The following is a 27122-nucleotide window of genomic DNA, read 5'->3' as shown; positions in this document are numbered from 1 at the left end:
TTAAAATAAAATCACTAATACCTGTAAACCACTTAGAACATGGCATATACTCAAAAAGTGCTGTCAATTTTCAGTACAATCTTATATACCTGTGGGATATCACTAATACTTAACCTTGACTTATTAATGCAGCAATACAGGTTTTCTTCCTGTGGTATATTATTTTTGATTTGTGATTACTAATTGGTTCTAGAAGTTCCATTGAGTTGGTTTTGCTTCCAGAATTAAACTGACCTGGATTTTTTATATTAGCTCTGCCTCAGTTGTTGATATATTTTTAATGCCTGTATTTATTTTAGTATCTGTTACGCGCTCAGAAAAAAATCTTATGATTTTCTCCAGTGCTTCTCTCCTTTGCTTTTCTCAGTGCTCAGCAGAGGAGCAGTCAGGTTCACAAGAAAAACACAATTGGAAATCAGGTAGGAATTGTTTAAAAGAATTAAAGCATGCATGTCCCAAAGAATTTGAACTAAATTGCTTGATTGACTTTTTTTAAATGCAAATTAATCATGTGCAAATTTTGCTGGAAATGCAACTTTTTGTTTTGTTTTTGCTTTTAAAGTTTTTGGAGTGAATTGCATTTTTTTTTTTTTTTTTTTGCTATTTTATGCAGTTAACCCTATTGATTTATTTTAAATAACTTTTCTGCTATTTGCTCTGCTTTTCAAATTTGCCTCCTTGTGTCCTGCTTTGCTTGCTTACATTACCCCTAAATTTGATTTAACATTGAATCTGTGAGTCAGTTCAAGGTTAAAATATGGTGAGTAGTTGCATGAGCTTTCTGGTGCTGCTGACTAGTTCACACATTTGCACAGCTTGGTAACAGTGAAGGGACAGCTCATAAAGAAGGCAGTTTGGGATTTAAGATTTAATCTCTGCCACACCACATCCTGTTGGTTAATGAAGATGTTAATTCCTAAGAAGATCTGATCTTTTAAGTTTTTGTGTTTTGGGCTGGCCAGCTGTCTCTGACTAATAGCGCTCTGCAGAGATTGCATTAACTCTGACAGTTTGCTGTTTCTTTTATGTTCTATGTGATAATGAATATTTGCATTGTTATTTCTTTTCAAGTCAAAACAATGATGGTTTTATAGTTTTTTTTTTAATTCAGAGGTACAATTGTTGAACAAATTGAAACCTCTGCTCTAAAATTTTTTGCATTGTTTTGAAAGGAGAAGAGGTAATAATAGACTTTATTTTGAAAACTTTTTTTCTGAACTAAAGCATATAATTCTTTGCTATTTCAGGGAACCAATCTTCCGCCTTCAAGGCAAATTGTACGAGCTAAGTTCTGTAAGCTTTACTGTTGCTTTTTCATTTAGCGTCCCAAGGGCACAGTTTGTCTTTAACTGATTAACTCAACTAGCGCTTGCTACTAATTTTTTTAAACTTAGATTGTCTTGTCCATAACACCCTATCATTGAAATAAAAATCCTCTTAAGAGGGTTCATCCCTTCACTGCTAATAACTTGCTGTGATTGAAAGGTATGAACTAGTAAATTCTAAAATGCTGTAATAATAAATGTTTAACACTGTGGGTGCTTTGATATTTCTCTAATTTTAATGGGCCTTAAAATAATTAAAATCATTAATGACCTTCATCTCTATCCTTTTATGCTATGTTGTTATAAGGTGTAAGCCTTTCTCTTCCCCTTCTATGATAATATTTCCAATAAATGTAGGTGACACTTCTAAAAGGTGGGTGAATATTAAACAACTGATTTTGATATATCTGTTGATACTATCCAATAGCAATTATTTGTATTTTTTTAAAATAATAAAACAAAAAGTAAAATTACACTGATTGACATTTTATATGGCTTTAGAGTTGAAGCTTTTAAAACCAGATGCTATATCTTCACCTAATGGAAGTATAAAGATATTGTCAAATTACTAGCATTAAAAAAGCAATTATATACATTTCTACCATGGACGAGGCAGCCCTAAAATCTTTCTTCCAGCTATGTACAACTTGAGAATGAGCTTGGAAGATGGGTCAATTATTTTCCTCATGATGCTTTGGCAGAAACAAACTTTGGAGCGAGATATTCCTGGGTTCAAATTCTCCTCTGTCACGTAGTAGCCATGTGGCCTTGGACAAATTGAACCTGAGTTTGCCCAGTTGTGTGACGGGAAGAAGAAAATATCTCTGTCCGGTGATTGTGAGAATCAGAAATAACCCACATCATGAGGTTTGCAGCTGGGTACTAGATACGTGCCCTATAAAGAGTAGACGGTAGGTAGGTGCTGCTTCTTGGAACTTTGGGGAGACAAACAATATGGAGTATAAGAAAATTATAAAAGTTATTAAATGAGAACAATGAAGCATTTGGGAAAATTAGAAGCTATGGCAATTATTCTGTAGATTACAATGGCCAGATTAAGCCAGGGTGTGGTATAATGGATTTACCTATAAAACTTTCCTCATGGTCAGAATTCTAGCTCATAGAAGTTTATACTTATTGGAAAAGCAATAGTATAATGGCATAAGTGCATACTTTAAATCAGATCTGGACGGAAACTCAGAACAGTTTTCAATTATACTGCCTCCAAATGCTAAAATCATGTTAATTGTGTTTCTGTGCCTTTACTTTCACTGAGTACTTCAAAGCCCATACATTATGGAAGTTTTATAACTCAAGATAATAGAATTGGGGTGAGTGTTATAATAGAATACAGATCCCTTATCCAAAACTGCTGGGGCCAGATGTGCCTTGAAGGTCAGAACTTTCTGGATTTTAGAAAAATATTGCATATATTATATATTACCCAGTATTCCTGTGGGGTCAGAGGCAGCACCCTGTAATTAAATGTATTGTATCTCTGCAGTGAAACAAATGATAATCACACCAAGTAGATTAAATGAAAGACATAAATATTTTCACATCAAGTCAGGTTTTGCTGCCACATTTGTTGCTGTTGTTGCTGTTGTTTTAACCTTTCACTTTGCAAGTAAGAGGTTATGAACCTGAATATCTTATTTTTCAGAACCAAATCCAATAATTAAACATGATATAGTATATTTTAAAGAATCCTTTATTGTTTTTTTCTGCTTAGCAGAAATGAACCATAATGACTTGAAACCCCTTTCTTTATGAATCTGAATAACTGAGGTTGATTTGGGTTTGTATTCAAAAATCAAGAAGCTCAAAAGACAGGGAGCCTTGGAGCTCAGCCTGCTAACTGATGTCAGCCAGCTTTAATGGTTGGTGGGGCTAAGATACTCTGCACTATCCTAGCAAATGCTTCATCCATTCTGATATCCTCTTAGTGCTCCTGATTATAAGAGATGGCTGTGCAGAATCTATTTTGAATACTTTAGAAGAATTTGAAGAAAGAAAAATTCCTCCTTAAAGTCTAAATCCCCATTTGTTTTCACCTGCCTAGAAATTTGTCTGCTTAGAAGTTCTACGTGCTGGTGTCAACAAATGTATGAAAAAAATGTGAGCACACAATTAGCCTAAAGTTGCACTGCCCAGAAATTTCAACATAAACTTCATTCATCCCTTCACTCATCACTTGTGTATTTGAAACTTTTGAGAGTGAAAAACTGTGATAGATGTTAGAATGATGAATAAATCATGGGCCCTGCTGTCAGGGAGCTCACATCCCAGTGGGGATTATGGTGAGTAATTGAAGTCTGTCCTCCTTTTCAAGGTTAGCTCCTTCTGATACTTCAGGCCTCACTGAAACATCACTTCAGTAAGAGGCTGGCCCTGACTGTTGAATCTAAAGTCACCTTTCCTCCCCCAAATCTTGTCATTATTATCTATCTTGTTTATTTATTATTTTTTGTTTTCTTTCACTAGGACAGTAAGCTCCATTAAAGCTATTTCTTTTAAATTTTATTTATTTATTTTTTTGGCTGTGCTGGGTCTTTGTTGCTGCACATGGGCTTTCCCTAGTTGGGGTGAGCGAGGGCTACTCTTTGTTGTGCTACATGAGCTTCTCATTGCAGTGGCTTCTCTTGTTGTGGAGCACGGGCTCTAGGCACGTGGGCTCCAGTAGTTGCAGCATGTGGGCTCAGTAATTGTGGTATTTGGGCCCTAGAGCGTGTGGGCTTCAATAGTTGCGGCGCGTGGGCTCAGTAGTTGCGGCTTGCGGGCTCTAGAGCGCAGGCTCAGTAGTTGTGGCACACAGGCTTAGTTGCTCTGTGGCATGTGGGATCTTCCCGGACCAGGGCTCGAACCCATGTCCCCTGCATTGGCAGGCAGATTCTTAACCACTGTGCCACTAGGGAAGTCCCAAAGCTATTTTTTTTGTGTGTGTGATGGTGAAAGCAGTGGAGTATCATTGTAAGGTTTTAAGTGCAATCATAATAATACTTTAGAAAGATCATTTTGCCTATAGTGTGGAGAAAGATTTTGAAGGGAGGACGAGATTAGAAAAAGTAGACTAGTTAGGAGTCTAGTCTAGGAGTCTAGCCTCCTAACAGTTAGGAGTCTGTTGCAGACAAAAGATTATGATTATTTGGGCTAGCTAAGCTCTCTGTACTAGATTTGAGGAGAAGCTGATGAATTCAGGAGATATTAAGTAGAAAGAATCTAAAGGATTGTGATGAATTAGATGTTGAGGAGAGCACTGGGGATTGTCAGCAATGCAGCGTGGACATCTGATTTAGGCACAGATGAGATGGTGGTGCTCTTCATGGAGAAAGGAACATAGTGAGGAAGGGTAGATATGTTGATTATAGTCACTGTGGAAGATTGGAGTAAAAATATCCAGTGGGAAGTTGGATGAAAGTGCCTAGAGTTCAGAAGAGACAGAGAACCATTTATTCCAAAAGTAGGGAACCACTGAAAGATTTCCAGTAGGGAAGGGGTATCATCTGATTTATATGTTGGAAAGATCTGTGTATTAGTCATATGAAATGATTTGGAAGAATAAAACTAGATATATGGAAATTGGTGAAGACATTTCTGAAATAATTCAGGTAAGAAAATACAAATGTCAATAGCAGGAGGTATCTAGGAGAAAGGTTCAAAAATATATTTAGAGGACAGAAAGAGTTATAAATAGTTGTGGAGTTGGGTGGGGGGTGTTAAGTCATTCTCCCAGGCTATGGCTAGAGAGGTCTACTGACAAAGGGAGTACAAGTGAAGGAGGAGCAGATTTCAGTGGAGGTGGGAGAAGTGGTGGTGATTTCAGTTTCAGATATATTTTTTGTGCCTGTTGGAGATGTCAGTAGAGTTTGAGGTTCAAGACTTGTCTAGACTGGAGATATAAGCTTTACAGTTGTCAATGTGTACATTGTAGTTGAAGCCATGGGAGTAGATGAGATCACCTCCAGAAGATGAAAGCATAGAAGGAAATGTGGGATTTAAAGGATAAAAGAGAAGCGTTGGGACAGAACGAGGAACTGAAAAGGAGTCTAAGAAGTGATAAGAGAAGTAGGAAAACTTGGACAGTTGTAGAATGAGAGCTCAGGGAAGAGAATGTTTCAGAGAGGGAATGGTCAAATAGTATTAGATATTTCCAAGAGCTCAAGAAGCACGGGGGAAGTTGTCAGATTGGTGGACTGGTAGAAGGTCCTGCACATTGTTTGGACCACCGAGGTAGTACCAGTCCTCTTGGTCTTATGAATTGCTTTTCTACTCCACAGCTGGAAGGTAGAACAAAGCTAAGAAAGCAGACAATGGAATTAATACCCTGAGCTGAAGTTTTTCCAGGGAAGCAGCATGTAAGGTCAAAAGAGCAGATGAGTTAAAGTTTTGAAGACAGTTTGAAATAAAGGATTGATATTAATGGTTCTGATTAGTGTACTAGTCATGACATTAGTCAGGAGAGGTTAACCAAGTAACAATCCCAGGATTTCAGTAGCTTAATATAATAACAATTTAATTCACCCTGCTATGGCAATTCAATCAAGTCATCTAGATGGGGCTGGGGTGAGGCAACCCTGCTTCACGTGGTCAGTCATGGACTTTCGAATTCTCTTCATTCTTCCAAAAGATGAGAAAGAACGAAGCCTGAGTGTCTTTTTGAATTATGGTTTTCTCAGGGTATATGCCCAGGAGTGGGATTGCTGGGTCATATGGTAGTTCTATTTTTAGTTTTTTAAAGAACTTCCATACTGTTCTCCATAGTAGCTGTATCAATTTACATTCCTACCAACGGTGCAGGAGGGTTCCCTTTTCTCTACACCCTCTCCAGCATTTATTGTTTATAGATTTTTTGATGATGACCATTCTGACCAGTGTGAGGTGATACCTCATTGTGATTCTGATTTGCATTTCTCTGATTATTAGTGGTGTTGAGCATCACAGGGAGAGGAAGGGGAAGCTGGGATGAAGTGAGAGAGTAGCACTGACATATATACACTAACAAATGTGAAATAGATAGCTAGTGGGAAGCTGCTGCATAGCACAGGGAGATGAGCTTGGTGCTTTGTGACCACCTAGAGGGGTGGGATAGGGAGGGGGTGGGAAGGAGGCTCAAGAGGCAGGTGATATGGGGATATATGTACACATATAGCTGATTCACTTTGTTGTACAGCAGAAACTAACACAACATTGTAAAGCAATTATACTTCAATAAAGATATAAAAAAAATAAAGAAAAAGAAAGAAGCCTGAGTGAGGGAGGTTTGTAAGGACGAGCCTGGAAGTGGCACACATCTTTTCCATTTCCATTCCACTGACCAGAAGAACTCAGTCATGGCCTCACCTAACTGCAAAGGAAACAGGAAAATATAATCTGAGATTGGGCCCAGAAAAAAAGAAAAGACAAAAGATGATGTTGACTGAAAATTGAAAGGGAATGGGGAAACAAGGGCACTGGGGTTTTTCTGAAATTAGAGAAAATGTGTACCAGGATTAAGGCGAAAAATGGTAGGGTTGGAGGTTGCAGTCAGTGAGTGGGATATTGTATCTCAAGGTTTAAGAGGGAAGAGAATGCCGCCTTAAAGTCATAGATGTTATTGGAATAAGAAGGAACAGACGCTGGAGGAGGGAAATGACAAGTGATAGCTACAGATATTTGTGGAACATTGTCTTCAGAAAGTCTGGGTAGTAAAGAGAAATAGGGATGAAGTTTTCTGGAGTTGAATGTGTTAAGGGCCAGGATATATTGAGACCAGGAGGATTGATGTGGCTTTTACATGACTGATAATCCATTCCTTTAGCTGTAAAAATCTACAGCAGGAAGTGCTGATGTGCTCTTTGGCCCAGACTGCATCCAACTGCAACTGTGTAACTAGGAAGACCTTTTCCTTTGGCAGGGAGCAGAGCAGGTGTTTGCAGGATACCTCCTAGTTCCGGGCTATCAGGGTACCTTCTAGTACTAGGCTTATTGTCAATTTTGTTTCCCACCAATGTGCCTTCTGTTGCTCTAACTTTAGAATCAAGTGTGAAATTTGGCTTTCCCAAACCTACAAGTCTCCAGATAACTGGATTCTCAACCTTCTTGAATTGTAGGCTGTAAGGTAAAAAGACCTTTCTTATCAACAAAGGGTCTCTTCCCTCCCTACTTTCTGAAAGCTAGTTTCAGTAGACAGTAGTCTCTTTCCCTTAGGACCCCCTACAGGTCCAAAAAGATCAACACACTCCAATATTCTAAAATTTTCCTACCAAGTTCCCTAGTTCTTCCATCTCCGTAAGTAATAGTTCGAGACCACTGTTAAAAGAGGTGAGAGTTTAATCAGCTATTTTACAGCTGGATAGCAAAGACTGCCAACTTCCTAGGCTACCATAGAGGGCTTCTAACAGCCCTCTCTCCTTCTTTGTCCACTCAGCTAATTCCACCTTTCAGGGTCTGTCACTTTTAATTCCCACACTCATGTGACCTCTTGGTACCAATATCTATATCAGGATTCTTTCAGATATAAATTTCAGAAGAACTCAATTTAAATGACCTTGGAAGAAAGTGAATTAATTAGTTTACATGATTGAACATTTCATAGTTAAGTACTATTTATCCATGGCTCAAACAGTATCAAGATGAACTGATTTGATAAACCATGATGAACTAGACAAACTCTTTCCTGTTTTTGGTTCTGCTTCTTTGCTATTGGCTCTGTTCTTCGGCCCCAAAGACTTGCAATATGGCAGCCAGGGGGTTTCCTTCCTGGTTTGAATCCCACAGAAATAAATGAGTCTTTCTCCCAGATTCTCAGAAAAACTCCTGAGATGCACTCTGATTAGATAGGCTTGGATCATGTGCTCATTCCTGAACCAATCACTGTGGCCAGAGAAAGAGATATACTGATTGGCTTAGGCCAGATCACATGGACTGGAAAGTGGAGGTGGTTTCCTCTCCACTTGAAGTCAGAGCTGTTGTTAGAAGAAGAGAGAATAGGGGCTGGAGGAGGTGCATCAGAGATGACGGCTACAGGTACTTGTTGAGCATTGTTTGTCTTCAGAACAATTTAATTTGGGTAATAGGATTCTTGTATGTTTTGTCTTCTTGAAGGAATATAAGATTTTTAATACCTCATTAATAAAATCCTATTTTCATTTATTGATTAAATTTAATAATTTTCCCAATTCATCCTCTGACTTTCTATCTCCTTCCTCCTCCTCTTTCTTTCTTTTTAAAAAATAATTCTATTGACTATACAAAATTGAGAAGTAATATAGTGCAATTGTTCTTCAGAGCTGGAATTGTGAAGCCACTCTGGGAACAAATTATTTAGGCTTCCTGTTCCTCAGGTTTCTAACTTATAATAAGCTGATAAGAATTGGAACTGCTTCATAAGGTTTTTGTAAGTATTAAATGAGATAATACAAGTTAGGTACCTAGAACAGGGACTGGCTGATAGTAAGTGCTATGTAAAGTACTTCCTATTATTATTGTTGTTGTTGTTATCTATTTGTATTATTCTGTTAGTCTTCAAGAAAGATAGTAAAATAATTGCTTTTATTTTCAAATTGAACCTTTTCTCCCTTGGAAGTGGGAAGACTGTTACAAAGCAACAATGAAATCTGCATATCCAGTAATGGTTCATGGATTAAATTTTTTAAGGTTGTACTCCATTTATAGTTATTATAAAATATTGGCTACAGTCTGTGTATTGTACAATATATCCTTGCAGCTTATTTTATATGTAATAGTTTGTACCTCTTAATTCCCTACCCCTAGATTGCCCCTCTCTCCAGTGGTAACCACTAGTTTGTTCTCTATATCTGTGAGTCTGTTTCTTTTTTGTTATATTGACTAGTTTGTTATATTTTTCAGATTCTACATATAATTATTATCATATAGTAGTAGTCTTTCTCTGTCTGACTTATTTCACTTAGCAAAATACCCTCCAAGTCCATCAGTGTTGTTGCAAATGGCAAAATTTCATTCTTTTTTATGGCTGAATAGTATTCCACTGTGTATGTATAGCACAGCTTCTTATTTTGTTCATCTGTTGATGGACACTTAGGTTGCTTCCATATCTTGGCAATTGTAAATAATGCTGCTATGAACATTGGGATACATGTATCTTTTCAAATTAGTGCTTTTGTTTTTTTTTAGATATATGCCCAGGAGTGGAATTGCTGGGTCATATGGTAGTTCTATTTTTAGTTTTTTTGAGAAATCTCCATACTGTTTTCAAGTATTGGTGGCTGCACCAATTTACATTCCAACCAACAGTGTACAAATGTTCCCTTTTCTCCACATCCTTGCCAACATTTGTTATTTGTGTTCTTTTTGATGATTGCCATTCTGACAGGTGTGAGATGATATCTCGTTGTGGTTTTGACTTGCATTTCCCTGATGATTAGCCATGTTGAGCATCTTTTCATGTCCCTGTTGGCCATCTGTATTTCCTTTTTTGGAGAAATGTCTATTCAGGTCTTCTGCCCATTTTTTAATTAGGTTTTTTGTTTTTTTAATGTTGAGTTGTAGGATCTGTTCATATATTTCAGATATTAACCCCTTACTGGTCATATCATTTGCAAATATTTTCTTCCATTCAAGTAGGTTGTCTTTTCATTTTGTCGATGATTTCCTTTGCTGTGCAAAAGCTTTTAAGTTTAATTAGGTCACATGTATTTATTTTTGCTTTTATTTCCTTTGCTTTAGGAGATAGATCTAAAAAAATATTTACAATTTATATCAAAGAGTGTTCTGCCTACATTTTCTCCTAGAAGTTTTCTGGTTTCCAGTTTTACATTTAGGTCTTTAATCCATTTTGAGTTTATTTTCATATATGGTGTTAGAGAAAATTCTAATTTCATTCTTTTATGTGTAACTGTCCAATCTTCCCAGCACCACTTATTGAAGAGACTGTCTTTTTTCCATTGTATATTCTTTCTTCCTTTGTTGTAGATTAATTGACCATAAGTATGTGTTTATTTCTGGGCTCTCTATTCCATTCCATTGATCTACGCATCTGTTTTTGTGCCAGTACCATGCTGTTGTGATTACTGTAGCCTTGTAGTATAGTCTGAAGTCAGGGAGTGTGAATCCTCCAGCTCTGTTCTTCTCTCTCAAGATTACTTTGGCTATTTGGGGTCTTTTGTGTTTTCATACCAATTTTAGAATTTTTCTAGTTCTGTGAAAAATACCATTGGTATTTTGATAGGGATTGCATTGAATCTGTAGATTTCCTTTTCTGGTGTGGTCATTTTAACAGTATTAACTATTCCAATCCAAGAACACAGTATATCTTTCTATCTCTTTGTGTTGTCTTCAGTTTCTTCCATCAATGTCTTATAATTTTCCAAGTACAGGTCTCTTACTTCCTTAGGTAGGTTTATTCCTCAGTATTTTATTCTTTTTGATGTGATGGTAAATGGGATTGTTTCCTTAATTTATCTTTCTGATAGTTCATTGTTAGTATATAGAAATGCAACAGATTTTTGTATATTAATTTTGTATCCTGTGACCTTACTGAATTCATTGATGAGCTCTAGTAGCTTTCTGGTGGTGTCTTTAGGATTTTCTATGTATAGTATCATGCCATCTGTAAATAGTGACAGTTTTACTTCCTCACTTCCAATTTGGATTCCTCTTATTTCTTCTCTAACTGCTGTGGCTAAGACTTTCAATACTATGTTGAATAAAAGTAGAGAGAGTGGGCATCCTTGTCTTGTTCCTGGTGTTAGAGGAAATGCTTTCAGCTTTTCACCATTGAGTATGATGTTAGCTGTGGGTTCGTCATATATGGCCTTTATTATGTTGAGGTACATTCCCTCTATGCCCACTTTCTGGAGAGTTTTTATCATAAATGGATGTTGAATTTTGTCAAAAGCTTTTTCTGCATCTACTCAGATGATAATATGGTTTTTATTTTTTGGTTTGTTAATATGGTATATCACATTGATTTGTGGATATTGAAAAATCCTTGCATTCTTGGGATAAATCCCACTTGATCATGGTGTATGATCCTTTTAATTTATTGTTGGGTTTAGTTTGCTAATATTTTGTTGAGGATTTTTGCGTCTATGTTCACTGGTGATATTGGTCTGTAATATTCTTTTTTTGTAATATCTTTGTCTAGTTTTGGTAACAGGGCGATGCTGGCCTCGTAGAATGAGTTTGAGAGTGTTCCTTTCTCTGCATCGTGGACTAATTTTTGAGGGCAGCTTTCTGAGTACAGAACAAGAAAAATGGCTTCACTCCAATATTCTAATAAGCAATTTATATCACGTATTTTTAAATAGATGTTATAAATTTTTAGAACCAATCAGCAGTTTCTTTATCAAGTTCTTTTAATTAAAAGTACTTTAAAAAACATTTTTGTAGGAAGAATTGTATAAATTTTTGCTCCATCTCTCTGTTAATCTACAAGGTAGCCAATTTTAATGAAACCTCTATCAATGCTCTAACAGCAGTTTGTGCTTTTTATTAAGAAATAACTGAATATTTAAAAATTCTCAAAGATTTGTGGCAAGGTATTATATATACCTTTAAGAATATAAATGATTATCTGTATTCATGATACATTAAATAGATGTCCCTTATCAGCAAACAAGTGTAAATGTAATTTTTATTACACGTATAAACACATTTCTAAAATTATGCAGTTCAAGTTCGTGGGAATATAATTTGTCATGCCAATACATGCATATATCACAACTGTTCTAGCATGTACCTTATCTGTAAAATGAGATCTATTGTTCTTAGCTGAGTTTCTTTCCTGTTAGGATAATATAGCGTTGCTTGTTGCTACTTAGTCTGACAGGGAAGTCTTTAAGTTTATAAACTAATTCTGAGACTTCCATTTTCCTTGATGTATTAGTTTCCTAGGGCTGCTGTAACAAAGTATTACAAACTGGAGTAGCTTAACACAACAGAAATTTATTCTCTCAAAGTTCTGGAGACTAGGAGTCTGAAATCAAGGTGTGTTTGGGGTTATACTCTCTATGAAGGCTCTAGGGAAGCAGCTTTCCTTGCCTCTTCCTGCCTTCTGGTAGCTCCTAGCATTCCTTGACTTGTAGCTGCCTGACTCTAATCTCTGCCCCCATCTTCACATGGCTTCCTTCCAATGTGTGTCTGCCCATGTGTCCTCTCTTCTTCTTTAAGGACACCAGTCATTGGATTTGGAGCTCACTCTAATGCAGTATGACCTCGTCTTAACTAATTACATCTGCAAAGACCCTGTTTCCAAATAAGGTTACATTCTGAGGTTCCATGGACATTGTGGGAGACACTATTCAACAAACTATACTTTGGATACTTGAAGATTTTCTTTTTCTTCTTCTTTTTAAAATGGCTTATTATAATAAACTTTACCTAGGATTTAGCTTTATAATTTATCACTGCACTTTAATTGTTTATTAAACTAAATGTATAATTTGGACCATTGGAACTTTAAAAGGTATTTTCTTTATTATTCTGTTTTGAGAAAATACTAATAGCTTCTGTTACTGAGATAAATCACAGCTATTCTCTCCTTCTGCATGGTACCATTCTTAAAATATTATTTTGATTAGTTTTTTTGAGGGTTGCTTCCTGAGAATTTTTTAATTTTCTTTAAAACTCTGTAGCTTACAAGATAATTTATCATGAGGAAAAAATGAAACATTTAACACTTTTTTTTTGCGGTACGTGGACCTCTCACTGCCGCGGCCTCTCCCGCCACGGAGCACAGGCTCCGGACGTGCAGGCCCAGCGGCCATGGCCCATGGGCCCAGCCGCTCCGTGGCACGCGGGATCCTCCCGGACCGGGGCGCGAACCCGTGCCCCCTGCATTGGCAGGCGGACCCCCAACCACTGTGCCACCAAGGAAGCCCTAACACTTTTTTTAATGGTAATACACACACTCTCTTTTTCCTTATTCATTTTCTATGTCATCTACTCTTCTCTCCAGTCTCACCCCACCCTCAAGAAAGGGCAGGAGTGGGAGGGAAGAGGATGGCAGAGAGAAAAAACTGACAGAGAAATGGACCCATGAAGTTCCACAGACATGTTGTGGAACTATAAATCCATATAAGATTTGGGAATTTCCATTTTCAAAACCTACCAAGTAGGAAAGTTTTATTTAGTAAAAAAGATGTAACAGAGTGAAAGGCTGTCTACTCCCACCAATTCTGTAGAAATCACAACAGTTAACACTGATTACTTATAAGTGTTTCAGGTGTAGTTATAGGTACTTTACACACGTTAATTCATTACTCCTCCCAACAACCTTAAGAGGTAGGTACCCTAATTATTTGTATTTTACAGATAAGGAAAGTGAGGCATGGAGAGGCCAAGTCATGTGTCCAGTCATAAAGATAACTGACAGCACCAGGATTCAAATCCAGGCAGTTTGATTCTAGACCTTTTTCTCTTAATTACGGTGTTAACCACTGCTTCTAATAGTTTGTAAATTGCACAAAGAATTTTATTTAATAGTCTCAATTATGGCAAGTCACATCATTTCAGTCATTCACTATTATTTTTATTTATTACTTACATTTTTTCTTAATCTAAAGTGGATTGATCCTGAATAGAATGAACTTGGGTTTGTATAAATTAACCTGATTTGGTCATTGTGGGCTGCTATAACAAAGTAACATAGACCAGGTGACTTAAACAAAAAACATTTATTTCTTGTGGTTCTGGAGGCTGGAAGTCCAAGATCAGGATGCCAGCCTGGTTGGGTTCTTGGCGAGGGCCCTCTTCCTGTTTATGTCCTCACGTGGCCTTCCACGGTATATGAAGAGAGAGAGATCCCATGTCTCCTTCTCTTTTTATAAGGTATTAACTCCATCGTGGGGAGATCTTCATGATCTCACCTAACCCTCATTACCTCCCAAAGGCCCCACCTCTTAATACCATGCCATTGGGGGTTAGGATTTCAGCATATAAATTTTTGGGGATCATAAACATTCAGTCCACTGCACTGATCAACAATGAAAAACTATAATAGCTGTTAGAATGTGTTTCATTTTTTATTCCTTAGTTCTGTGAAAGTATCTCCAGAGGGGCCAATCAATAGCTTATAAAATACAACCAACTTATTTTAATAAAATCAACAGAGGATGGAGTCCATGAAAGCCACACTTAGTGAAATGTATGGACTGCTAATTTGTTCTGTATCTTTTAAATCTAGACTTCTACTTGAAATAGCACTTAATGTATGTCTCGTGATGTTTTTCCAGAAAATACACAGATGTGCTTACTGTAATTTTACAGCCAAGTTACATCTTAATTGAAGGTTTAGGGCTAAAAATCAGTGAGGAGAAAAACCCTGTGTATTCAGAATTACCTTGAAAAATCCCTTCAGTAGGCAGAATCTAGCCCTACCTTTCAGCTGTGATCTTTCCTCTGGGCAGTTGAGGCCTGGTCTTGTTTCACCAGGGGAAATGGGCACCTGGGCAAACTAAGGATTTCCCCTCCTGCCTCTCTCCTGCTATCTCACAGCTACCCTTCCTCCCTCCCTGCTTCCCTCTTTTCTTCTTTCTGTCTCTTTTGTCCTAGTTGCCTGTCTCTCTCTCTCTCTTTAACATGATATATTTCATTCCAGTAAATTAAGTGCCTGTGTGACTTGAATTCCCTGGAATTTTTGTAACATGTAAAATTTTATTTTCTCCCACTATTATTTTATTAACCACTGTAATTTCAGGCCTGAATGTTCCTCTGAATTATCAGATAAATGACATCTTGGTGTCTTCCTGTTTATGACTATTTTCAGTGTTCATGGACATTGGAATTGTATCATTCTCTTGTTCCAGGATACTTAACTCTCACTGTTTTAATTTTCACTTCTTTAATCTCCACTCCATATCTTAGAGAAGAGGTTTCCATTTTATTCCTACACAGCCACCCAGGTGGTGGAGGAACTCCACATGGGTTGCTACTATTTGGCCCAATACCAAAAGTTGCTGGTTTTCTCTCTCAGGCAGGTCTATCATAAGCCAAACCTGTGATAGACCCACCCAGGCCCCTCCCTCCCCCAACACTGCCCACTCCACCCCTTACTGCTCCTGATTGCAAGCCTGGGGAATGCCAGTGATTAGCTGCTAGATGTCTCACTCGAGTCTCCTACAGCTTCACTGTAGTAGAGTTTCTCCCATTTCCATCCCTTACCAGCTAGCTTATCATCTAATCCTTTGGCCACAGTGACTTTTTAAGTAGTTAGTCAAGGATAGATAGAGCTAGTACTCTAAAAAAGCAGAAATCTCTGCTCAAATTTTCTTTAGTTCTTGCTTCAGCCCTTCCCTTATGTGCACTGTATAGCTTATTTAGCACAGAGTTTCAGTGTAATGTATGATTTTTGAAGCTTACTTTTTGTTTGTTACACAAGAAATACATAAACACATTTTCACTGTGAAAAAAGTAATACAGATCAAGTAAATATACCCTTGACCCTTACCCAGTCTCATTCACCTTCATAGCTATAGCTACTGTTATCATTCTGGAGCATATGTACACATATACATACATACCCAAACACGTATGTACATACACACATGATTTGTTGATTTAAAAAAATAAAAGGTTTGTACATACTTTACACTATAGTTGTTAGCTCCACAAAGGCAACGACTTTTGTCTCTTGTTCATTGATATATCTGTGACTAGAACCTGGTATACAGTAGATGCTCAGTAAATATATGTGAAGATGAACTAACTTTATCTACTTAATGATATGTCTTGGAGATCTTTTCATGTAAGTACACAGACAGAACACAAGACTTCTTTTACTGGCACATAGTATTATTGTATATTCCACAGTGCAGGTGTGCCAATGTAAATTTAACCATTCCCCTAAGGATAGGTATTTGTGTTGTTTCCAGTTTTTCCAAAACAGTTGAACCAGTTTATAAACCCAACAACTATTTATGTGAGTACCGGAATCCTCAGTACTGGATAATTATATTTTATATAATTTTGAATAATCTGATGGGAAGAATAATATATTATTTTGAGTTGCATTTCACTTATTGCAAGTTATAGAGCAGCCTTTCAAATATTTAATAGACATTTGTATCCTCTCTCCTATAAAATGTCTGATTATGTCCTTTGTCCATCTTGAAAGAACTGTCGTGTTATTTTCTCATTGACTTTTTAGGATTTTTATAGTTTTGATATTAATTTTATGTGTATTATATATAGTACAAATATTTTATGCTTATCTATCACTTGACTTTACTGTATATTATAAAACAAAAGTTATAATGTTGATTTAGACAAATTTAAAAAATTTTGTGGCATTTATATTTTATCTCATATTTTCTTCTAATAAGATTTTTGTATATAGCTATATGAAAAAGAAAATTATTTTCTTGTTGATCACATACTTCTATTCTTTAAACCTCAGTCACTTATGTCTATAACTTACTAGAGACAGAAATTCTTTTCATGCTTATTGACCAGTAGTATTCTCCTTTTCTGAATAAGCTGTTCATGCCTTTGCTTATATACTCTTTGAAATTTTTCTTTTACTTTTCTGACTTATAATAGAATTTTTATATAATAATGATATTGCTCTTTTGCCATATTTATTAGCAAGTATTTTCTCATTTTCTTGTGTATGTTTTAATTTTACTTAACAGGTATTTGAGATAAAAGTTTAAAAGTTTTTGTAGCAAAATCTGTTACTCTTTTCTCCTGTCATTTCTTCCACTGCTTTTATGTTTAGAAAGGTAGTATTCACCTCAAAAGCAATTTAATATTCACCCGTGTACTTACAGCATTTTTATTAAGCCATTATTGACATTTGTCTCTGTAATCCATTTAGGATTTATCATGGCACATGGTAGAAGGTAAGGCCTGGGGAGCAGAGTGTAGGCATTAAGAGCATGGATTCTGAAGTCTGATAGCCAGGCTTTAATATCTGGCTTTGCCACTCATCAGCTATGGGCAAATTACTTAACATCTTTGTGCCGCAGCTTCCTCATTTGCAAAAGGCATGTGACTGTTGTATCTGCCTGTTAGGGTTAATGGGATTAAACATATTGGTTCATGTAAAGCACTGAGATCAGTCTTTGCACATTATAACAGCTCAATGATTATTGACAATGACAATAATAATATAATAATAATTATTAAAATATTATTCCACAGGAGCGAATGTCTAAATATAATTTTTTTAATGATTCATACCATCACAATTGGTTTGCAATACTTCTGTGATCATATAATAATGGCAACAATAATTTTAATAATTATAGCCACTTACCTTTCTTGAAAGCTCAGTCTATGGGTGGGTATTGCACTGTGTTCCTTACGTCAATGTATGCAGTTCTACAGCAACCCTATGAAGTTGGTTCCATTATTTCTCCTATTTTATAAATGATGTAGCTGAAGTTTAGAAAAGTTAAATAGTTCACCATAGGTCGTAGGATGGATAAGTGGCAGAATTCTAGCCTCAGTCCAGGCCATGGCCGAGTTCTTATCCTAGGATCTGGATTATTTATCCCTCCATCTGTTGATTTTTGTACAATGACATACTTTTTAATTATTGCAGATGTCTAATATATTTTAATATCTGCTTGGTCATTTTCTTTCATTACTTTTTTAAAAATGCATTTTGCTTTTGTAGATTTTTCATTTGAAGATTAAAATCTTTTCATATTCCAACTACAGTTCTGTTTGAATTTTGATGAGATATTTGTAAAGCTTATAAACTAATGTGGGAAAAAGTCACATTTTTCATACCCTTTTATCCCATCCAACCAGATGATGATTCCTTCTGTTTACTATAATTTCCTGGGTTTTTTCCCTTAGTATAAGTAAATTCACATTTCTTGTTAAAATATAAAATAACTGGAATACCCTTATGTTGTAATTATAGAGTGTTTTTCAATTATATTTTCTAATTATTTAGTGCTATAAAATGAAATTATTGATTTTTAAGCATTTATTTTGGGTTTGTGGAATTTACTGTATTATCTAGTAGTTTTTTGGTTTTTGGTTTTTTGGGGTTTTTTTGCGGTACGCAGGCCTCTCACTGTTGTGGCCTCTCCCATTGTGGAGCACAGGCTCTGGACGCCCAGGCTCAGTGGCCATGGCTCACGGGCCCAGCCGCTCCGCGGCATGTGGGATCTTCCCGGACCGGGGCACGAACCCGTGTCCCCTGCATCGGCAGGCAGACTCAACCACTGCACCACCAGGGAAGCCCTATCTAGTAGTTTTTAATTTAATTTTAATTTTTATCTCATTTATGGAGTTGTATCTTTTATTTCTATTTTCATATATTTTTCCTTTCAGAACATTATAAAATTATAGTAGATTTTCTTAGCTTTTCTTTTTATCTTGATGGGAATGTTTACAACCATTTGATGTTGGCTTTTGGTTTAAAATATATTTACTGTGATAAAGAAAGAAATGCCTCTATTTTTCTGCAACTGATATACTCAAATGAGAAGTGAGTTTTGTTGAGATGATCATGGTCTTACATATTGAACAAATTATGTAATTTGTTATACTGATAGATTTACTAACCATCCTTGCTTTCCTAGTGTAAGCCCAATTTGGTCATTGGTGGGTGATTCTTTTACCATTGAATTAGTTTTCCTATTATTTAGCTTAAGATTAATATATTTTACCTATGAAGTAAAGTTATTCTTTATAAAAATAAATGAATATATTTATGAATAAAAAATGAATGATTTTGCAATGCTATTAAAATTCCTAGTGAAAGAGAAATATCACAGAAACTGAGGAGAAAAGAATATTGTATGCCTCATTCCTCATTATCTCAATTTACTTGATAAGACAGGAAGTTGGGCTGTTTGTTGAGAGCTAGGGAGGTGGGAGTTAAATGTTACATGGGAGTCTTAAGAAGATAGTGAAACTCAGTATAGGTACCAAGTAGAATGTAAAGAGCAGCAAAAGGGCTTTCAGCTGTTGGCCATGCTGGGGTCTCACTACCAGTTCAGATGCTGAGACTCCAGTGTAGAGATGCTAATTTCTTTATTTGTTATACTGAGAGAATCCCAGTCCTTTCAATTTAGCAAATTAAGGGATTATCAAAGAACAAATCATAAAACCTCACCGACAACAAAGGTGCCATGGGATCTTTTGTTAGTGATGATATCCATGTCCTGTATCTGAAGGTCCTTTTGAAAGGGTGCCACTGATTCACCATCACAGTGAAAATAGAAGTAAATCGAAGCTGAGAAATTCTTGTATGTATTTCCAATAGAGCTCTTTTGTTATTTTTGTTCATTGCTTCCCATATTGAAATCAAATCCACGCAACATAAGTATGTCCCCAATTCACCATGACCAAGGCAAATTGCAGTTTCTGTCCCTTGAGCACGAATCATTTCATACTCAGTGCAGTAACATTAAAGAACTTTTCCTGAGTCATAATGTTTAGCCCAGGAGCCTCAAAATACAGAGACATCTTTACATTCTTAAGACAGAGAGAGTCAACTTTCATTGAGAGTCCTGAGATGTATGTTTATAGAAAAGAATGCTCATATTGACCATGTCAGTTAGACAGGGGAGGGGACCTGGTCATCAGCCTTGTGGGCTCCATTCTCAGCATCACTCCCAACTCACTGCTTTATTTTGAGTCTCATTGTCAGGTACCTAAATGTCGGAGCATTTATCCCGGCATTAGTGTAAATTGCTGGGATAATTTATCATAATTTAAAAAAAATTTGTTTTGTAATGGGATAATTCCATTTGAGAATAATCTTATTTTTTCCCTCAAAAATTTAAATATATTTTCTAATCTTAGGGTCTCAGATTTCCCAGATAGTAACTTTATATGTCAGTTCAAAATTTTATTTGCCCTGAATTCCCCACCCCTTTGTGAAGTACCTCCTTTTCTTCTTTCTCCAGGCAGCTCAATGAACAGGTCTCTAATAGCTTCTGCAGAATCATATTAACTTTTCCTCAGGAGGAGTTTGAGTGGTACAAGAAGATTGTGATTTAATCACAGTAGTCCTAGTAGATTGAAAGAGTTAATGCTGGTCTCAGATTTATCTGAAAAATCGTGGAAAGACCAATATGGTTTATTTTCCTAGTAGCATATATTTCCTAATTATGTAAGTGCAGAAAATAAAACTTATCAGAGATGATCTCTTGAGCAAAATGTAAACTTGTAGAGCTTTAAACTAAAGGAATAAACTGTCTTGCCCCCAAAGTAACTATGAAATCTCTTTGACTCAGCAGCCAATCCATTCCCACCTTAAGGAATTCCATTAGGCTGAATTCTATGGGATGAGTATTTCCACTCCAGGAAATGAGTGTCCTGGCTTCATAATTGAACCTAAGTTCCTTGAAGCTTTGTACGGTGCTCTTGCCTCACCAAATAATTGGCTCAAGTTTTTGTCCTGATTCCTGGTGAGGTTATTTTCACTCTTGGCCTGTGACGGATGGTCCCTGTGGGTAGATTGTGCTATGTGCTGCCATTTATATTGCCTGGATGGAGCACTACTTGGGAATACTCTACATAAATAAAAATGAGTTTTAGAAATACAAATATGAATAGGAAATTCAGTCATCATCATAATTTGTTTCTAATGCCTATGATTATTCTTTGTTTGCAGTATAGTATGAATTCTTTATATATGGAGTTCTACCACTTCCATCTCCTTTTCTGAGTTTTAATTCAAGTCTCTATTGACTTTTTATAAATGTCTTTTATGAGAATGCACTATCATAACTAAAACATGAGTTTAATAGCAAGTCATTTGTTTCCTGCCCCAGTCTACTAAATATAATCTTAATTAAGGTAAGACATTTTTAACATACCATTCTCTGCATTTAGTTTTTTAGTGTTTAGTTTTTAGTTTAGTGTTTAGTGTTTAGTTTTTTTTTCTCTTCAAAAACCTTTTCCTTCTCCAGCAACTCTGGTCTTCCTGTTGACCTGCTGTAAAGTAGAGGCGGGGAAAAGGAAAAGGAGGATTTGTTTTTCAGAACTCAACTATCTATAAATGACTTCCTTTTGTTTGGTACATCCATTTGCAGGGTTTCATTTTCAAATGCCTGGTTACAGGATCCATGTCCTGGAGGAAGGAACCGTGTCATCCTTCACTCATCCTGTGCACATAGCTCAACGACTGCTCCAAATATTATCTTCTATCACTTCTGGCATTTTTTGTACTTCTCCTCTTCCTGAAGTTCATAATTCATGTCACTGATTTCCGGTGCATACGGAGTCAGGTTTTAGAAATATGAGACAATTTTAAAATTACAGATGCAAAGCCTAGTGTTTGAGCCAACATCTGCAACTAGTTTACAGGATTAAGCAAAATAGCTGCTCTGGATGACTGATATTTACCAGGGCCTCTCCATTTCCCATCAGAAATTAGAATGCCTGTTATTTATATGTTCTTCAGTTTTCAACAGAAATCAGGATTTCATCTGTTACATACCTCATTTTATTAAGTTTCCTCACAGAGTATCTTAAGTTACAGCCAATTTTCAATTAGCCATGATTAAGGAAGTCAGGAAGAATATGGGTAATTAAAATCCACAAATAATTAAAAGACTTATTTAACCAGAATTCAACACGCTCTCCTAAAACTTTTTGCTGAAATTACAAGCAAGTAAAACATCTGATGTGATTTTCATTTGTTTTGTTTTGGTGCAAACAAAAAAATCTGAACTTGCCACTCCCTTGCTTATAACCACTCAAAAGTACTTCTTTCCAATTAGGATAAAGTCTAAACTTTAACATCCATTATTCATTCCGTGCCTGCTTCTAGTTCCTTCTCTTGCCACTAGCACTCTTGAATTCTGTGCTCTGGCAATAGTGACCTTCAGTCAGTGCCCTCAGTGGTCCAAACTCTTTCCCTGCTGGGGCTTTTGATGTGCTCCTTCCTGTGCTTTAGAATAGCTTCTTTTTCATTTTTGCCTGAGTAACAACTTCTCATTTTCCTTAGTTTATCACTTCCTTAGGAGTACTTTCCCTATCCTCTATAGTATTTTCAGTCCTCTGCTGTATGTTCCCATAATAGTCTGTCCATTTCTCATTGAATGTTTGTGTATTTTCTTGTTTAATATTGTTCTTCTCTGTTTGCCTGTAAGCTCTGTGAAATCAGAGACAGTAGTTGCCATGCTCACTGCTATGTTCTCTGTGTCTAACGTAGTGCCTACTCATGATAGGTGTCCAAAAAACTGTCGAATGAGAGTTATGTATTTTAAAATCTGGAGGTAAATGACCAAATATGTAAATGACCTCTAAAATATTATGAGGTTAACATTCAGAAAGGAACATCTAGAATATATTATAGCAGCTTATTAACTTTGAATGTTACTTTTTGTCATCCAGAGGAAACAATTGGGTCTTAATTTATAATTGTTACTCAGAGTTGTCATTTCAGGCTTGCTTATGGTGATTATTCAAGTTTTCCACCTAAATACATCACTCAAAAAATAATTACATATAACTCTAAAGTGTGATTCTGATTGTAATAAATTCCAATTTTATAAAGAAACTGATTTAAACTTGATTAACAGTTAGAGCTAACCACCCAGTTATGAATTGTATTTGGACTCCAGCAGATGCTGTTGCCATTTTAGATAGGTGTGTTCTTCATTTATCATCTTTGATCTTTACGTGGTAGATATCTCCTAGGCATTGTGACAGCACAGTATGCCTGCTACACATTTACAAAAAGCCCTTGGTGGCGGTGTTCCCCCTGGTTTAGAGCCATTATACTGATAATTTATTACTAATCTGTGATCTAGGGAAAGTATAACTATTTCAAAGGAGCATAAAGTACAGTTTCTACTTTGATAATATCTACCATTTATTGAACATTTACCAGATGCCAGACTTCATCTCACTTAATAGTCACAACATCTACTTGAAATTGGGACTATTAGCTCCAATTCTCAGATCAAAAAATGAGGCTTGATTAGACTAAGTAACTTGCCCAAGTTCATACATCTAGTAAATGGCAGAACTGACATACAAATCCCAAAAGTCCATGCTTTCAACTAAGCTATAATCTTATTGTGATCATGGGAGCAAGGCAGACACAATTGCTAGTAATTCAAAACAAGATGATGTAAGTGCTAAATTCAGATAATGAACAAAATAAATGTTCAGAGAAGGAAGAGATCCATATGGACTACTGGAGCTTCTTTATTATTTATTAAAATAGTATCACAGATTAATTCCTTTTTTTCCTTAGAGTGTTATATTACCCAGAAACTGCTACATGTATTTGTACTTCTACCTATTACTCTGGTATATTTGAATTTTAAATAATCATGTCATAAAATTAGCTACCACTTTTTTAGTGGCTGTTTTGTATAAGGTAGTGTGTTAAGTGCTTTGTTCTTCAACACACTTTAACCTGGATCCTTGAAGGACAACACATCTTCTTGCTTCTCATTATGGGCCAGAATTTCCAGGAACTTTTTAAAAACAGGTTCTCTGTTTGATATATATTTTCTTCATTGACCAATTATTAACTTTTCAAAAAATTTTTTTCTTTTTTCTTGGCCACACTGCCCGGCTTGCAGGCTCTTAGTTCCCCGACCAGGGATTGAAATCGTGCCCCCTGCAGTGGAAGCACAGAGTCCTACCACTGGACCGCCAGGGAATTCCCTGGCCAATTATTTACTTAAAAACATTTTTTTGGAAGAAATTTTTTCTGCATCTAGAAGATGTTGTGCAGGTATTGATTCATTACATGAAATCAGGGTTGCATGGGAGACCTTCAACCCTGTTCCCTATCCATTCCAATCTGGCTGCTTCCCCTCTCCATCAAGCCACAGAAATAATGCTTGGTAAGGTTGTACCTCCAGCTTGTATCTGTGGAGCCACAGTGGTTTTTCAAATATTGAATACTTTTCAGGGAACTCTACCTAATGCACTGTGGTAACCTAAATGGGAGGGAAGTCCAAAAGGGAGGGGATATCCCCTCTCTTTTGGATGTGTATGTACATGTGTATGTGTATGGCTGATTCATTTTGTTGTGCAGTGGAGGCTAACACAACATTGTAAAGTGACCGTACTCCAATAAAAATGAATTTTAAAAAAGTCAACTGATGAGAATACTTAATTTAAGGAAAACTTAAAAAAAATATATCAACAGATAAAATTCTGTTGCTGTTTTTCTGAAACTAGAGTGATCTAACACACTTTCTGAAAAACATATAACTGATATCCCTTTTGAGCATATCTTTACACTTTAAATGTTCCAGCCATTAAAGGAAAAAGGTAACTAAAAAAAACCCGAAAATGACTGGCTGCTCCCCCAAGTGCCTGCCTATCATCAGAGATGCTGAAGTTCCTCTCTCAGAATCCCTACAACTTCCCCCTTATCCAGACTTTGAAGGCAAAGTTCTGGTACAGAAGGGGACTTTTAGTACCCTACCCTAGTACTTTGACCCCCACACCCCTTCAGATTGGCCATGCTAGTATAATGCCATACTAGTTGTTAATTATTTTTAATGTTTTCTCTTCAATAACCCCCATGTTACCCAAACCAGTGAATAATTTTTTACTTTGAATCGTACTTTCCCTCATGGTATCATATGACTTTTTCAATCCTTTTGCCTTATTAAAACATTCTCTTCTACTGACTTTTGTTTTTTCTCCCACCTTATAGCCACTCTTCTCTCTCCATTGTAGGTCCATTCTCTCCTCCCAGCCATTATATATTGGCTTTCCTCAAGGTTCAGTCCTTAGTCCTCTTTTCTTCTCACTCAAACTCTCACTTCATGTCATTTTTTTCGTACGTGTGGTTTTAATCACACTGATAATCAACAATTCACAAATCTGTGTATCTTATGATGACTTCTGTATAGCCAGTAGTTTATTTTGCATGTTCACATCTTCACATGTCCAGACTGAACTCATGACTTATCCCTTAACATATTCCTCCTACTCTCTCTTAGAGAATTGGCCTCCACAGTCTGTCTAGTTTCCAGAAACTTAAACCTTGGGAGTTGTCCTTGACACCTCATTCTTTCTTTTCTTTTATCTCCAATTTATCATTTGTCATTTAAATTTTTCTTTCTAAACAATTCTCAAATGTGTCCACTTCTCTCTCTCTGCCCATTTTTACCACTCTTGTCAAAGTTATTATTGTCTATGATTTAGGAGATCTATCTGATCTCCCTGCATTCTCTCTCCCCTCTCTCTCTCCTCTCTCTAACCTCTTTATCAGACCAGAGATAGAAAAGCAAATGTTTCATGATGCAAATCTTATGTTGCTGCCCTACTTTAAACACTTCAAAGGCTTCCCATTCCTCTCAGGATAAAGACCAAATTTCTTCCCATAAATTACATGGCTAAGCATGATTCACCTCCTCTCCAGGCTTATCCTGCATAAGGCCCATTCTTGCTTTCTGTGCTATGACCATCCCATCCCTACTCCTGGCCCACACCCTTCATGTTAGTGCAAGTGCTAAAGTCTTCAAGGAGGCCTCCTCACATACCCCATGCAGGTCAGAGCTCTGTTAACGCACTGAACCACTTCTTGGCAGCTGCACCAGCCACAGCAGTAATTCTGTATTTATCTGTGTGCGTCTTTGCTTAGTGTCTCTTCCGCCATTTGTCCGTAAGCTCCATGAAGTTCAGGGACTGGGCCCCTTTTTGTTTTGGTTTTTGTTTATCCTTGTAGTTTTAGTGTGCTGCCTGACATATATCAGGTACTCACTAATTTTATAATAAATAATGACTAACGTGCTTTTCCTTTCTCTCTTAAAGAAGCTCTCTGGATTACTTTTAGTAAAATATCCAGATTCTACTCAGAGCTTGCTAATTATGTGGTATCTTTTCCTTTGTATGTGTGTGTATTTTTGTCCTTGAATGTGAGAAATAGATGACAAGCTTAGTTCTCATTCTGTTTTGTATCATTTGGAATCTCTTCCACATGGAGGGTTCCCACTAACTTCAAAGGAAGCTCTGCACATGGAAAAGATACACAGGAAAAAAGTGAAAAAAGTAGAGCCCTGATTTTCATCATGGTTAATGGCCTGGATCTTGTAGAGGTTTAGGTGAGTAAATTCTGAGAATAAACAGCTCATTCTTAGTGAATTCTTCAGAAATAGCTGTGCATGTGGCAGAAATAATGCATAAACAGGCAGTTGGGACAATTCTGGGAAACAAGGAGAGGGGAAGAAATTCCTCAGGAGTAATTTTGAGAATCAAGATAATATAATAGCTTAGTGAGCCATAGAGGCATGAAAAACGTACTCATTATGTGAACATGGGCTAATGTTCTGGAAGAGACTCGATGGAAAGGGTTTCAGGTGCTTTTATGGGACAGAATGCATGGAAGCTGATGGAGACACCATAGAGGTAGTCCTTGTAGATTGGGGTGGTCCAAAATAAAGTGGGAAGGAGGCTCCTTGTGTTACCTGGCGAGGTTATTTTACGAAAAAAATAACTTAGAGTTCTACTTAACCTGTAAAATTTTATTTATGTGGTTAAGATTTAAACTTATACCAGTGTTTTTAGGTAAAGGTTGATTTTTACAGACAAACCAAAAAGTTATTATCTTTTGGGGAGCTGTATCTTCAAATAAAAAGGGGATTTGATATGAATATTAAGCATCGGTTTCTTATTTTCAGTCAGTTTTTATTGCACACTGTTAATATATTTTCAGTCAATCAAATCAGCTCCTTATTTAAAATAGTCAAGCTTCTTTCATCATGATCATTTCCCACGTTATATTCCATAACTATTTCTTTTTCTGTTGTGCTGTGGAGTTATTTCACTACCCGACTATTGGGAATCTGCCTCAGTTTTCCAACATGCTGTGTTCATTACACATTAAAGGGAATCTTAAGAAATCGCCTGTTCAAAGCAAGCAATAATGTGATGGCAATTTGCATTTTT

The 27122-nt window shown here is 36.5% G+C and overlaps 1 protein-coding gene across 10 annotated transcripts in view; it reads left to right on the top strand.

Moving 5' to 3' along the window:
• The window catches only part of DNM3 (dynamin 3), a 569430-nt gene that overhangs the window by 252176 nt on the left and 290132 nt on the right, over positions 1-27122 (top strand). For 6 of the 10 annotated variants that reach the window (XM_060296333.1, XM_060296364.1, XM_030875473.2 and 3 more), the window contains exons 13-14: positions 368-419; positions 1248-1277. In XM_060296333.1, the coding sequence (XP_060152316.1) occupies positions 368-419; positions 1248-1277 (82 nt within the window). The remainder of the gene's footprint in view (positions 1-367; positions 420-1247; positions 1278-27122) is intronic. The other 4 variants (XM_030875472.2, XM_030875471.2, XM_060296324.2 and 1 more) reach the window with 1 other exon arrangement.

Source organism: Globicephala melas, chromosome 1 (assembly GCF_963455315.2).
Source record: "Globicephala melas chromosome 1, mGloMel1.2, whole genome shotgun sequence".
Classification (NCBI taxonomy): Eukaryota; Metazoa; Chordata; class Mammalia; order Artiodactyla; family Delphinidae; genus Globicephala; species Globicephala melas.
The sequence above is the reverse complement of the archived record's forward strand: the minus strand, read 5'-3'. Positions and strand labels throughout refer to the sequence as shown.